The sequence below is a fragment of the Dipodomys merriami genome, unplaced genomic scaffold (genome assembly GCF_024711535.1).
Source record: "Dipodomys merriami isolate MVZ:Mamm:240054 unplaced genomic scaffold, mDipMer1.0.p SCAF_800, whole genome shotgun sequence".
Taxonomy (NCBI): Eukaryota; Metazoa; Chordata; class Mammalia; order Rodentia; family Heteromyidae; genus Dipodomys; species Dipodomys merriami.
Genome location: NW_027206403.1, coordinates 414,947 through 429,843, shown reverse-complemented (window position 1 = coordinate 429,843; position 14,897 = coordinate 414,947). Strand labels below are relative to the sequence as shown.

Below are 14,897 nucleotides of genomic sequence, written 5' to 3'. Positions count from 1 at the left end.
AGGAAATCCTACACTAAGCAAAAGTAGGGAAATGTAAATATCACCCGTTGTGGAAGAAATAAATTCGATTGTCAAAGCAAAGCTTATAGAATTCACAAACTTTATAGTCCATGATAATGATAATTTGACTTGTGAAGGTTAAAATATGTTTGTGATTTCAACTAAATATCACTATTCCACAATTCTGTGAAATAAGAGAAATTAAGGTAATCACCTAATCCCAATAATAATAAAAACCACAGAAAGAGTCACCAGGCCTTAAATTCAAGCCCTAAGTCACTAACCTGTCCCAACTCCGACCAAAAAAAAAAAAAAAAAAAAAGACACTCTGACCAGGACCTGAGTTATTACACTAGGAGCAGAAGCCAAATGAAACAAAAAGTAGACTGTAGTAGTCCTATGCCCAAGTAATAAAGCGAGCTACTTTTAAGAGGAAAGAAAAAAACCTGTGTATGAAGGCTAGACCCTAAGCCCCTGACTCTTCCTATAATCGAAAGTGGATCAATCATGGAATCCAACAGTTTGTGCTTGCTCTTGGGATCACAGCTGAAAATGCCCCTTCCGTTCTAAGCCCTCCAATCAAAAATGGACGGCAGACTTGTTCTGGGCTTCTGGCACACAAGGACCTTGTGCAGAGGATGTTCCTCCTCTTCTTTCCTGGATCCCAGGGTTCAGCCTCTCTTGTGAGTCAGAGTGGGGAGTGGATGGCAGGATGACCAGATGATCCAAATAGAGTGGGAGCTGTGCTAATGGACTTGCAGCTGGCAGCTGGATGCCAGAGTAGGTAGGAACTGGTAGGGCCCTCTGATTACCCAGCAATAGTTAGATTGAGTTGGAGCACCTGCTGGCTCCACCTATAATCAAGTCCGCCCCACCTCCTCTGCCCCTGTAACAATCAGAGGTATAAATGGGGATCTGAGTTCACTGTGTCAGATTCCTGCTTCCCAGCTCTACCTGTTTGCCTCTGTGGGCACCACTGCTGAAGACATACATCCATCAGCTCTGCAGCCCTGCACCATGAGGGAGATTGTGTACATACAGGCAGGCCAGTGTGGCAACCAGATTGGCGCAAAGGTGAGCATGGCACTGGCCTAGGATCCAAGTCTCAAATTTAGGGGAAGGAGAAGGAGGACGGGTTGGAGTTTGGAGGTGGTGGTGGTCATGGCTAGGCTGAAGTAAGTGGGGCTCCATAGTGGTCCCTAACCTTCTGCAAATGATGTCCCCCAGATAGCTTCTCCAATTTCTCTAATTTGTGTGGCCCTGGTGGGTGTGGTTTTTAAACAAGGCTGGGGTGGTTTCAAATCCCTTGCATGTCTTAGTCTTACCTGAGACTCAAGTCTTTGTATTTAGTTTCCTGGGAATAGACTAATGCACGTTTGGTCTGGTTTGAATTCAAGGAATGCAGTGTTTTTGAGCTGAAAGATACAGACAATTCCCTTTGTGTTAACTGATGAGTGTCAGATAATTGAGAACAGGTCTTCTACCTTAATGCAAATTTCTCTGAGTTTCATGCCCCATCTCAGCTCCCTTAAGTTGGGTGTTTTCTAAATCATTGGTTGTTGTGTATGCTCTGAGGACACTTGGGGTTCTGGAGACCCTTCTAACTGAGTCTTCAAGTTACGGCTTTGGCAATTTCATGTCCATGTAAGGCTAGTTACTCGTCATAGAATACAAACAGAATATGGTACTGCATAAGATGGAATACTCATAGAACCCAGATGTCTTCTATTCAGCCAGATAACAAAGAGCTTAACAAAACTAAAATGCCACCCATTTCTGTGCTTTTTTTAATTTAGAAAATGTAATTATTTTTTACAAATATATTTGTGTCAACAGGACATGGGTTTCTTATAGTTACTTTAAAATGCATTGTTTGGACACTTAACATTCTAGGTCATAATACACTTCTATTTCTATCTCAGTTTTGGGAAATGATAAGCGATGAGCATAATATTGATTGCACTGGCAACTACTATGGAGACAGCCATTTACAGCGGCAGAGAATCGAGGTGTATTACAATGAGACAACTGGTGAGTGTCTCCCATCTGGTTTCCCATACGGTGGCAAAATAGTTCCCAGGGGAATATTAATGAAAAGGAAGGAGTTCCTGCCTTTCTTATGGTAGTATCGTAGTTTTAATTTGGGACCTTGATCTTATAAGTCAAGTGCTGTACATAAGTGAGCCACTCCACCAGATACTTTGTTTAATTTTTGAGTATACTCTTGTGAATTACCCCCAGGAAAGCCTTATACCTGAGTTCCCCCTACCTCTAATTGCTGACTAACCACACCTGGATTTTTTTTTCTGGTCATGGAGCTTGAACTCTGGGCCTAGGCACTGTTGCTCAACTCTTCAGCTCAAGGCAAGCGGCTCTACCACTTAAGCCACAGTGCCGCTTCCAGTTTTCTTGTGTTTAATTGGAGATAAGAGTTTGCCTGCTTTTTGTGCCCTGGTTGGCTTTGAACCGTGATTCTCTGATCTCAGCCTTCTGAGTAGCTAGGATTAAAGGTGTGAGCCCATTTCACATAATTAAAAATGAGACTGCCTAAATATGCATTCTAAAACAACTGATAAAATATAATATAATCCAGTGCCATTTGTTTGTGTGCTGATCATCCTAAGCTCAAGGCCTGGGCACTTTCTAAGAGCTTCTTTTGTTTTGGGTAGTTTCTTGGAGATCAGTCTCTCAGACTTTCCTGCCCCAGCTGACTTCAATATGCGATGCTAAGGTCTTATCTCAGATTTTTGAGTAGCTAGAATTACACCCATAAGCAACCAGAGCCAAGTTACATTGCCTCTTTAAAATATAGATTAAATTTCTAAAAGAATATTTTGAAAAAGAAAATTTTAAAAATTTTAAAGAGGGATGTTCAGTCACTAATATATATGAGAATACTCCAAATCACAAAGCACAAATAAAGTGTCTCACCCTGAGATCTATAACATTAATACTTAGCCAACAATAAATTATTTTTAAGGTTTTTAAAGTAAGAAAACATTCTTTTGATGTAGAAAAAACCAATACTAATTTGTAAACATTGCTTTTAAATGATTCATATTGTCTTTCCTAACATAAATAGCCTAATTGAAGTCTACAAAGTAGATTTTCAGTTTTTGTAACTGGCAATGTAAACATCATTTAATTTTATATTGAATTTCCATTCTACATTATTGTATACAAACAGAATCGTGGATAATTGGCTTTCCTATTTATTAATCCAATGAACAAGTACAAACAAAAGTACAAAGGTATTTAATTTGAGTTTTATAGATCTATATTTTGGGATGTCCTCACCTTGGTTGACAGTGGTTGGGTTGGATTGTGTCACTCTATGAACAGAATTTTAGGTTGTGTCTTTATTAGATCCTGTATATCCAGCAGGATTGCCAGTTTTCTTCATGTGAATGTTTAGGAATGGGGTATTCTAAAACTGGTGTTTACATCATGTTAACTGCTTTCCCTTGGGCCAAATCAGGATAAATGGGAAATTGAAAGTCATTGCTCAAGGTTGCTCTGAGTATTTGAATACAAGGATGTGTGCTATTTGATAACCATTATTGAAACATTATAAGACAAGAAATATATATTGTATATATGTTTTCTCCAGGAAAGACTTACACTTAAATTCCCCTACATCTACTTGGTGAATAGCCATACCTGGCTTTTTTTTTTTTTTTTTTGGCGTTGGGGTGTCTGTCATGTGGCTTGGACTTTGGGCCTAGGCACTGTCCCTCAACTCTTCAGTTCAAGGCAAGCAGCTCTACCTCTTGAGCCACAGTGCCATTTCTGGTTTTCTGTTAGTTTATAAGAGATAAGGGTCTTAAGGACTTTTCCTGCTCCAGCTGGCTTTGAAGAGTGATCTTCTGATCTCAGCCTCCAGAGTAGCTAGGATTATAGGCATGAACCTGGTTCATTTCTTGAGAAAGGTAATTGGGGAAGGGAAGGGATAGTGGGAGAACAACAAAGTAGGGGGTAACAATTTTTGACAAGAAATGTTCTCATTTCCTTACTCATGTAACTAACTCCTCTATACAGCACCTTTACAATAAAATAAAATTAACAAAAAAGAGAAAGTTTCTTGCTGATAGGCACTGGTGACTCATTCCTGTAATGCTGGCTACTTAGGAGGCTAAGGTATGAGGATCATGGTTCAAATATTGCCTGAGCAGAAAAGTCCCTGAGACTCTTATCTCCAATAAGAAAACTGAAAGTGGGGTTGTGGCTCAAGTGATAGAGTGCTAGCCTTGAGCTGGAGAGCTGAGGGACAGTGCCCAGGCCCAGAGTTCAAGCCCCATGATGAACCACAAAAAAGGTGTTGCCACCTTTCTTTTGCACCATTAGACTCAAAGCCTGATGCTCATCTTTGCCTTCTCTGTAGCTATTTCAGCCACCATGCCCAAAGCAAAGGAATGAATATTCATGGAAATAGACAACTGCAAACATCCTTAAAGTTGCTGAAGCCTCATGCATGGGGATTCATGCTCAAGATATCTTTTCTGTTTCCATGTCTCAAATGCTATAATTTTTGTAATGAATGCTGAGAGTCACTTAGAATCATAAGCTCTGCCCCCTAAGTTCCTTGTCAAGTATAGGCCTAAGTCAACTCTTTTTCTCACAGGCAACAAATATGTTCCTCGGGCCATCATGGTGGACCTAGAGCCTGGAACATTAGACTCAGTGAGATCGGGACCATTTGGCCAGAGCTTTAGGCCAGACAACTTCATTTTTGGTAAGTCATCATGGTCCATGGGTCCTAACATCCACGCACTCCAGTGCTGGGCTGAGCCTTTATCCACCTAGATACTGTCCTCACCTAACCCACCTATTCCAGTCCACGGGAGTCATACCCCTGGCCACTCAGACAGCTTAGATCAGTGCAACTCTGCAAGCCCTCTATGACAAAGAAGCCTCTGAAGGGAAAGAGCAGCAAGTAGAGAAAGCCACCAACAAGGTTTCAGCACTGCTGGTCTTTTTAGAGGCCTGGCAATAACAGAACCACTTCAGGACACCAGAAATCAAAGCACAGCTATGTGTGAGCAAGGTGCAGACAGGTGTTTGCAGTTTAGCTTCCCTCTGACCACACTGTGCTCCTGTCCCTCTTGTGAAAGTAACTACATTTCCAGTATTGAGGCAGGCTCGGTCCTTCATTTCTAGAAGTACATGATTTGGGTTAAAATGTATTTTCCTTCACACTGTGTTTACTTTTCTTTAGAACCTAGGTGATTTGTAGGGTCCCAGATACATTGAAAACATTTCCTTTATTTCAACAAAGTGTATCTAATGTAATAGCAAAGGTTAGCTCAGAAGAGTCCTATTGTCTTCACAATAGGACAGGCACAATCATTATTCTTGGAGTGTGTGTCTCATCATGTCTTTGTGTCTGATAGGCCAGAGCGGGGCAGGCAATAACTGGGCAAAAGGCCACTACACGGAGGGAGCCGAGCTGTTGGAATCCGTGCTGGATGTGGTGCGGCGGGAGTCAGAAAGGTGTGACTGTCTCCAGGGTTTTCAGCTGGCCCACTCCCTGGGAGGTGGCACTGGATCAGGCATGGGCACCCTGATTCTCAACAAGATCCGAGAGGAGTATCCAGACCGCATCATGAACACCTTCAGCGTCATGCCCTCCCCCAAGGTGTCAGACACAGTGGTAGAGCCTTACAATGCGATCTTGTCTGTCCACCAGTTGGTGGAAAATGCAGATGAAACTTTCTGCATCGACAATGAGGCCCTGTATGACATCTGCTTTCGCACCCTGAAGCTGCCCACACCCACCTATGGAGACCTGAATCACCTGGTGTCAGCCACCATGAGTGGAGTCACCACCTGCCTGCGCTTCCCCGGCCAGCTGAATGCAGACCTGCGCAAGCTAGCCGTGAATATGGTGCCCTTCCCCCGCCTACACTTCTTCATGCCTGGCTTTGCACCCTTGACCAGCCGGGCCAGCCAGCGGTACCATGTTCTCTCAGTGCCCGAGCTCACCCAGCAGATGTTTGACGCCAAGAACATGATGGTCGCCTGTGATCCCCGCCATGGTCGTTACCTGACAGCAGCTGCCATCTTCCGAGGCCGCATGTCCATGAAGGAGGTGGATGAGCAGATGCTTAACATGCAGAACAAGAACAGCAGCTACTTTGCAGACTGGATTCCCAACAATGTGAAGACAGCTGTATGTGACATCCCCCCGCGTGGCCTCACAATGTCAGCCACCTTCATCGGCAACAACACAGCCATCCAAGAACCATTCAAGCGCAGCTCAGAGCAGTTCAGTGCCATGTTCCGGCGCAAGGCATTCTTGCACTGGTACACGGGAGAAGGCATGGATGAGATGGAGTTCACTGAGGCTGAGAGCAATATCAACGACCTGGTGTCTGAGTACCAGCAGTGCCAAGATGCCACTGCTGATGAACAGGGGGAATTTGAAGAAGACTTGGTGGAGGAAGAAGTTTAAGACTTCCCATTGGTAGCAATGCAACAGGACTGTCAGAGCCTGCCTACTACTTCTCAAATGAATGGTGCTTTCCTGAGCTCCTGTTGTCGTGCAGTGAGGTCCCTGCTGTGTACCATCCTGCACAGCCTTTCCAGTCAGGAACTCACTGATGGTGAATGTAAAAATGAAGATTTCTTTTAAATAGTATTATTTTAAAGCCCTATTTATATAAATAAAGTATACATTTTATACTCTTGAGTTCTTATTCTTCTTTAAAATCCCTTTTTTTTCTTTCAATGTATTTGAAATATAAAGTTGGCCAGCAGGATTTAATCTTAGCAATATAGGAATGGTGCTCAAGAAGAGTTTCAAATTCATGGCGTTCCTACTATTTTGAAGAGGAAGATGACAAGTGCCAATGTTTATTTTCCCTGGCCCAGTTTTAAAGTTAGCAGACTCTCAATAACATGCCAGTAGCATACAAACAGTTTGAAGAGAAAGTAAACCAGATCTAGATGTTACAATTTTCCTAGTACCAAGGCGATGTTTAGAGTACTGAAGGGATTGATGTTCAAGACTTGTCTGGGCACTGAGGTAGCAGGGACTCTTCCTCCTTTATTCTGACACAGGACTTGCTTTACCTGCCAGCTAGTATGCATTCCTCTTTGGGAATGGGACCACAAAATGCAGGTATGAATACTGGCCATTAAGGATCTACTTCTCCTTCAGACAACCACAGGTTCTGGTCTCATGCCCCTTCAGAGGGATTTCATTCACATTCCCCAGAAACAGTAGCAGGAACCCCAATCCCTGTGCTTACAGTTCAGTTGGCAGCAAAGCAGCACTCACAAGATGAGTGCAAGATCCTGGTTGCCAGGGTAGGTTCTCAAGGCATCTGGCAGCTCTAAGGACAGAAATGAGTCTAGTTGTGTGAGGGAGTGAGAAGATGACCAGTCCCATAGCGTATCAATATCTGCTTGATTCAGTACTTCCAAGTCAAGGAGTGGAAGGGAGACATGGCCCAATGACCCATTCTCATACTCATTTTCCAGCATTCGAAGCTGTCTGAGGCCCACAGGGGGTTGTAAGGGAAAAAGATCCAGCCTGTTGGGTATGTTTACTTTACATGAGTGAGACAGAAATCTCAATTGCTTAGAACCTACACAATGGCCAGGAAGAGGGTGAACACTTCTGTTTTCACCAGAGGCCAAATCATTCACTAGTTCTTTTTGCCAGAATCTTTCATTCTTCTTGCAGTGAGGCTCCAGGTACGTTGTCTGTGTCAGGCATTCCTCCATGGCCACCAATAACTTGTAAGAGCCCCTTTTTCTTCAGAAACAGGACTTCTGGGAATCCAGCAAATTTTAGGAAGCTCTAAGGAAAGATACTACCGGGTGAGGTGCAAGTTTCTGGATTCTAGTGAATTTGGGAGATAGTAAGTTCCTTAAGCATTCCTATACCAGGCCTGAGGTTGGGGTAGGGTGGGGAGGAGAGGGGTAGAGATCTTTAAGCCAAGTTGGTCTCACTCAGCAGAAAGTAAACTGCCAGAGAGACTGTTCTGTGACTAGAAGCCCCAGGGCAGATCAACGTGCAAGTAGCTTCCAATGTGGGAGTCCTAGGGAGTAGGTGTGGGCCAGCAAATTGACATCCCTGGGTCTCTAGTCTTGGAACTGACCAGGTTGGATGACTCCAAATCCTCTAAGGCTGCTGGGTCTGAACTGAAGGCAGGCCTGACCAAGGCACTCTCATTCCTCAGTGGGTTAAGGATTGAGGCCAAGCTGTGGTGGAGGCCCCACCCAGCCTATTTACCAGTGTTTGACTAAGAACAGTTTTGTTTTCTCTTATGTACCATTTTTTGAGTCTTTTCTGGTGGATTTGGCTTATTTCTTTACACTTTTGAAGAAGTAGTTCTTGGTTCATAATTAATGACTCATGGCTCATCCCTCAGAAAACTCATGTTGATAATTTTACCAGTATATTATCATGTATTTCTCAGACATGGCTTTTGTTTTCTCCTAGCCAGAGCTCTTCACTCATTGCCACACAAGTTAATGTTGAGGTGACTTCTATAGACAGGATGATTATTTTGTCCAAATGCTAAGTGCAGCATCTCCCTTATTCTCATGTGCCTTGGTAATTGTATCAAATAATTGAGTCCTTGACTAGTATAATCAAAGCTCTGGCTGAAGATGCAGCTCAGTGGTAGAGTATATGCCTGGCATGCACAAAGCTCTCAGTTCAGTCCCCAGTACCAAAAGGAGGAAATGTAACAAATGTTAGGCTCTGGAGACGATATATTAGGAGTCAAGGCAAAACACCCAGATTGGCATTGAGGAGTTGTGTCATGAGGGAACACTGGTAGAATGTTTGTAGGCGGAAAGAAGAGAGCCCCTTGATATGTGTACCCTTTTAGGAAGCAGAGGTAGGAATGTGGGATGAACCTCTGGTAGAGAGCCTAGGCCTTCGAAGGAAGAAGCTGTGACATGTATTTTGCCATATGGGACCAGAGTCTAAAGTGGCACCACCATACCAGGCCATGGCTCAACAAGAACAGGTTTGTCAGAAGGACCTTCTTGCACTGGAGAGATTTATTTTGACCACTTTGGCCTTGTTAATCATATTTCCTTATGCTGTTTTCTTTTTCCTTCCTACTTGTCATACCTATAGCAGATCCTATCCAGGAGACCCATTCTCTCTAATCTCATTCTCTAAAAGTCTCCCAGTTTATAGCTGTACATATCCTAGACCAAAAATTCAGGGGTGGATTTTCTGTCAGGCATAGATTGAAACTGAAAGGTATTTTTGAACTAGACTTTGACAAAGTTCTGATAATGACATAGTTGTGTTGATAAGTACTGGAACTGAGACCAGCTTCTGGTCTAATTCTGAGGTGACAGTGGAAGAGAACTAGTTATAGGAAATCACAGACCAATGTGATTTCAAACCCTTGACAGGTACATCTCCATTCATGGATGTTCTATCAGCCAACATACAGATGTCTGTTAAGGAGTGATGGCTGGGAAAAGGAAATTTATTGGTGACAGAGGAAACCATCCTTTGGACAAGTGGTTGCCTTTAAGTGTGAGGCAGACAAAGAGTGCCTATGGATACAGAGATATTTTCAGGAAGCAAGACAGCTTCACCCACATCTTGTTATCCACAAAATCATCTGAGAATAACTCTGTAAACCCAGAGGTGAGAGACATGTGCTTTGTGCTTCTGCACCACTGCTTTGCTGCGTGGCTCTTTATGCTCTTCCGAAACCTCCTTCTGAGCTGGCCCACAATGTGACCAGGAGGTGGGAAGCAGAGGGAACTTGGCAGCTTGGCTGCTAATCACTCTGGCCACACTGACATGGGGCAGTATGCATGTGATGGGCATCTGCACCATGCTAATGTTATGTGCCCAGTGGGAGCTTTGGCTCTTACTAGGAGAAGGTAACAGTTCCTCTGTCCTTGGGCCAACTCCCAGGTCAGGATGTCTTCATCTGCAGATTCTGGAACTTTGCCATAGCTCTCATCTTGACAGATTTCTTTCTGTTTTTCAATTTTCTCGTTCTTTCTTTGTATCTTTGTTTCTTTTCTTTCTTTCTTTCTTTGTTTCTTTGTTTCTCTTTCTCTCTGTCTCTTTCTCTTTCTTTCTTTATCTCTTTGTTCCTTTCTTTCTTTATCTCTTTCTTTCTTTCTTTCTTTCTTTCTTTCTTTCTTTCTTTCTTTCTTCCTTCCTTCCTTCCTTCCTCCCTTCCTTCCTTCCTTCCTTCCTTCCTTTCTTTCTTTCTTTCTTTCTTTCTTTCTTTCTTTCTTTCTTTCTTTCTTTCTTTCTTTCTTTCTTCTTTCTTTTTTTGTTCTTTTTCCAGCCATGGGTCTTGAACTCTAGGCCTAGGAACTATCGCTCAGCTCTTCAGCTCAAAGCTAGCTCTCTATCACTTGAGCCATAGTGCCACTACCAGTTTCCTGGTGGTTTATTGGAGATAAATATCTCAAGGGCTTTCCTGTCCAGGCTGGTTTTTAACTCCCATTCTCAGATCTCTGCCTCCTGAGTAGCTAGGTTGACAGTCAGGGGACATTGGTGCCCAGCTTGACAGGTTTCTTATTTGTGTAAGATAACAATGGCCATGTTGTGTCCTGTGAGAAGTTTCCTTGTCATCCTACAACACTGATGGTCTTAGTGTTGTGGTAAAGCACACAGCAAGGGGGGTTTCTATGCATACACATTGATTAGTATATGAAAAGGCAGCTTGCAATGGCCAGGAAGGCTCCACGATTGCATACATCTCAACTTGCACTGGGCATAACCAAATTTTAAGTTCTAGTGTTGGTTCTTTTCCTTTGTATACAGCTTGAGCAGGTTGTTTCTAGATGCCTGTCATTTAACTCAGTTACTCAATCAACTCATCTGCTCTTTCTATGAGTCTGACTTAAATGACTGCTTATCAGAGGCCAATAACTGATTTTAAGGCTGAGTGAAACAGCAAGTGCTCAGGCATGTTGACTAAGAGTGCTATATAGATAATGTACAGCTGCATGGTACTTGTGTTGTACACTTCTCATATCTTCATCAAATTCTAAATATTTCTTTTTTTGGGGGGGAGGGTCCGGATGTGGTGCCTGAACTCTGGGACTGGCCGCTGTCCCTCAGCTCTTCTGCTCAAGGCTAACACTCTACCACTAGAGCCACAGTGCCACTTCTGGCTTTTTTTCTTTTTCCTTATGTGGTGCTGAGGAATCGAACCCAGGGCCTCATGCATGCAATGCAAGCACTCTACTCCTGAGCCACCTTCCCAGCCCCACTCTAAATATTTCTTATAGAGGAGAAAGAAGCCATACATTTTTGGCTTCTTTGCATAGCTATCTGAATCCAGCTAATGAGCACATCTTACATTTGTCGTTGTTGTTGTTGTTGTTGTTTTTGGTAGTTTATGGTTTGATTGAACTCAAAGCCTCATACATGCTAGGCATGCACTCTACCACACCTCCAGGCCCCTTCTTGTTTTAAGTATTTCAAGTAATTTTTGGGCATTGCTCTTCCCTCACATACACCTCCCTCAGAACTGGGATTGCAGGCATGAACGACCTAGCCAGAAGTATTTGTTGAGATAAGGTCTTCTTGCTAACACTTTGCCTAGACTAACCTTGGAACTCAGTCTTCCCCAGCTCTGTTATTCCACAGAATAACGTACCTTAGGTTTAAAATATTGTAATCCCATTAGTATTCTGGGTTCTCTAATTGGAGTTTTGTGGTATAGTACTAGAAGGCAGTGCCTTCTTACTTGACTTGAAATTATAAGCCTTAATCAGTGGACATAATTCTGCTCTAGACTATCAGAACCTCATATCAATGTGTGGACACTGCTGATTGTTGAACCATAATTCAGGATATGTTGCATGATTTTAAGTCTCAATTTTTACATACACACGCGCGCGCACACACACATGCACACACCATTGTCTTCTCTGGTGATTTTGTACATTTTCTGTGAGACCACCTGTGTTCTCTCCTGTGCATCTTGGAGCTTCTCTCACCAATCCTTCTATTCTCCAGCCTGTTCCCTCCTCCACTGTCTAGTCTCTGACCTTGACAGAGGCTGAGGCTTTGTAGTACTGGGATTAGAACAAGAGAAAAGATAGATACATACATTTAAGCAGAAACCTTATCTCTTGCACTTTTAGGTGATTTTAGATGCATGTTTTCATCAGATCCTCACTCCTACTACTTCTACCAGCCTCCCACTGCCATGTTCTTTTCCTGGCTCCCACAGAAAGCTCAGCTAATATTATAGGAAACAGAAACATTGTGCTTCTGCAAAACCTGCATTGCTGCTGCTTTGAATGAATCTATTTTTGTCATGAGAATTTTTCTTAATGGAATATGGGAGAGTCAGAAAACAGTTATTTAAAGCAGTTTCACTGCTTTTAGTTTATTTAAATTAACTTTATATGCCTAAGAGGGACATTACACAAAACAATCTTACTATGTAGATATTTTTTTGCTGATTTCTGTGGTGTCATGTCTCAAATTCCTTAAACTTTTTGATGCTAAGATCCTCATTGTGGCAAATATCCAGAATGGAAGGGAAGGTAAGTGAGAATGGAGATCAACTAATATCTTACATTATCCACTCTCTGGGGCTGCTATTTCCACTATTGGAATTGATGATGGCCAGTTTGCAGATTCATTGTCATGAAACAGCTCTTACATCATTGATAAAACTGAGTAGCTTGGGTTCCATTTATAGCATTGGGCTTTTGGTGTCTGCATGTGTCTGAAGGACCCAAAAGCAAGCTCCTCTGCAGAGAAGTGAGGTATCCTCTCTTGATAGAGTGAGATAATGTGGGAAGTTTTCATAGGAAGAGGATATTACTCAGCACTCCTATATTAGAGAAATTGGAGAGAGAGCAAAACAAACCCATAAACTGCCCCTAGAACTTGACCTCTTCCCACTCAATCCTTCCTTTTTCAGATAATAATGCTGAGTATGCTGAGGAAGGCAACACACTACTTGCTAATTCAGATCTTGTTGCCTGGATTTCCTAGACAATTCCTACTCCCTTCTATGATGGTCTGACTTAATATCTGACCTTCTCAAGTGTCTTCTCAGAAGGAATTCTGTCTTCAAAAACTAACTTTGTGGCAAATCTTTAACTCAGTTCACAAATGATCCAGTGGGAACAAATGCTAATTGAGTATGCTGCATTATACATCTTTTAATGTTTATGGGCTTTAATTGTAAGTTTTAAAAGTTATATATAAAAATCAGGAGCCAGCTAGTTCATACCTGTAATCCTAGCTACTCAGGGGTCTGAAATCTGAGGACTGCAGTTTGAAGCCAGCCCAGATGAAAAAGTTCATGAGACTCTTATCTCCAATAAACTACTCAGAAAAAGCTGGAAGTATTGTTGGAACTCAGTTGGTAGAACACTAACCTTGAGCACAAAGAGGCTTAGAGACAGTGCGCAGGCCCTATGTTCAAGAACCATGGATAGCAAACCAAACCCTATATATACTTAACAAAGTTGTACACATTTTCTTCTTTAGGTACATCATGATCTCCTACCACAAGACACACTGCAGTTGGAATTTTGTAGTTCATGATTCTACAGCTTTGTGGCCTGGGGAGGTCTCTCCTGACAGGTCATTTCTACAAAGCTTTGATGGATGGCTGTGTTTTAACAAACTGAGTTTCTGTTCAACTCATGTTTACAAATGAATTCACACACCATCATGGCACCCTTCTTCTGAGCAGGGCTGCTGGTGAATTTAGCATGGATCTCTGAGACACAGACATAATTTCATTTGGCATTATTATTATTCCAGGCAAAATAGAAATTGCAGCTGTAAAACTGTATATCAATCCCGTTGAAACCCTGGTATTGATTTTCTTCATTGATTTTTGAGACCAGAATTTTTTATATAGGTACAAATATATCATGGGATAAGCATGGAATAGTGGACAGCTTTTGATTCTTATGTGTTTATGTACACAGCTTTATCATTAAACCCCAGGGTGAGCTTTCTAACAATGCCTTGGGATATCTCATTTAGAATCATGTGAAATTAGTGTAGCCTGCTCATTTAAAGGAATCAATTCTCACATAGTGCAAAAACATTACTAACCTTGGGGGCAAAAGGCACGGCTGTGATGAGGTCAGCCTCACCTAATGGACTACACCTCACACCAGTTGTTGGAATCTGCATCTGCAAGCCTTGTTCTCATGTGTTCTTTACAAACCTCCCAACCTCCCTCATTACAATATAATCTAGCAGGAGGCAGATGGCTTACATCTGTAATCCTAGCTACTCAAAAGTTGGAAATCCATCCATATGGTCTTGACCAGCTCAATTAGAAAAGTCTGTTAAAATTGAGCCTCCAAGTGATTAGTACAAACAAGACTGAAAGTCTGATTCAAATAGTCAAGTGCCAGTCAACTAAACAGAAGATTCTGAGTTCAACCCTCAGGACTTGTGGGGGGAGGGGGGGTAAGGGGAGAGGCAGCACTATATTCCATCTTGATAGTGTTCAGAGGATGGGGAAATAGTAGGAAGTGTCTCAATGACTGTTGTCAGTCAAGCCCTGGCTTAGAACTCTGTGTATGAAAAGTTGAAATTGTTCTTCAATGGTCAGACTCAAACTTCATAAAAAGAATAACTTTGTATGTCGGTAGGTATAAATTCCTGCTTTGCTCTACTCTGTGAAATCAGAACAAGAAACCACCTTTGAAAACAGAATAAGCTGTATGGGAGGAGGCTGAGGAAGAAGCTTATTCCCTATATAGTATAGCATCAACGTCCCTGGAACTACAAAGCCAGTAAAAACAAACTCCAGCAAAACATTGGCTGCGCCTTATGGCAATTTCTTGTCCCCTGCTAAGGCCACCTTCCCCCATGGCTGCTTTGCTCTCCAATCTCCTGTAGCAGTAGCATCCACCAACACATAATGGGATAGCGGCATCGGGATGCTTGTTGATCT

General features: G+C 42.5%; 1 protein-coding gene across 3 annotated transcripts; it reads left to right on the top strand.

The window, feature by feature from the left end:
• The first annotated feature begins 1,017 nt into the window (after positions 1–1,017).
• Positions 1,018–6,451, top strand: LOC138819621 (tubulin beta-2 chain-like). Of its 3 annotated transcripts, none has more exons than XM_070011106.1 (4): positions 1,018–1,074; positions 1,923–2,031; positions 4,622–4,732; positions 5,391–6,451. In XM_070011106.1, the coding sequence occupies exons 1-4, from the start codon at positions 1,018–1,020 to the stop codon at positions 6,449–6,451; spliced, it is 1,338 nt and encodes a 445-aa protein (XP_069867207.1). The 3 variants fall into 3 exon arrangements, with proteins under 3 accessions (XP_069867207.1, XP_069867206.1, XP_069867209.1); XM_070011105.1 differs by having other exon boundaries at positions 1,923–2,035; positions 4,596–4,732; XM_070011108.1 differs by lacking the exon at positions 4,622–4,732 and having other exon boundaries at positions 1,923–2,037.
• Positions 6,452–14,897: the final 8,446 nt, after the last annotated feature.

Bases quoted from the DNA above. Each gene is read 5' to 3' on its own strand.
- LOC138819621 (XM_070011105.1), top strand. From the start codon at position 1,018: ATGAGGGAGATTGTGTACATACAGGCAGGCCAGTGTGGCAACCAGATT. The intron at 2,036-4,595 runs GTGTCTCCCATC...TGTCAAGTATAG, and splicing joins TACAATGAGACAACTGGTGA to GCCTAAGTCAACTCTTTTTC. The intron at 4,733-5,390 runs GTAAGTCATCAT...TGTGTCTGATAG, and splicing joins GCCAGACAACTTCATTTTTG to GCCAGAGCGGGGCAGGCAAT.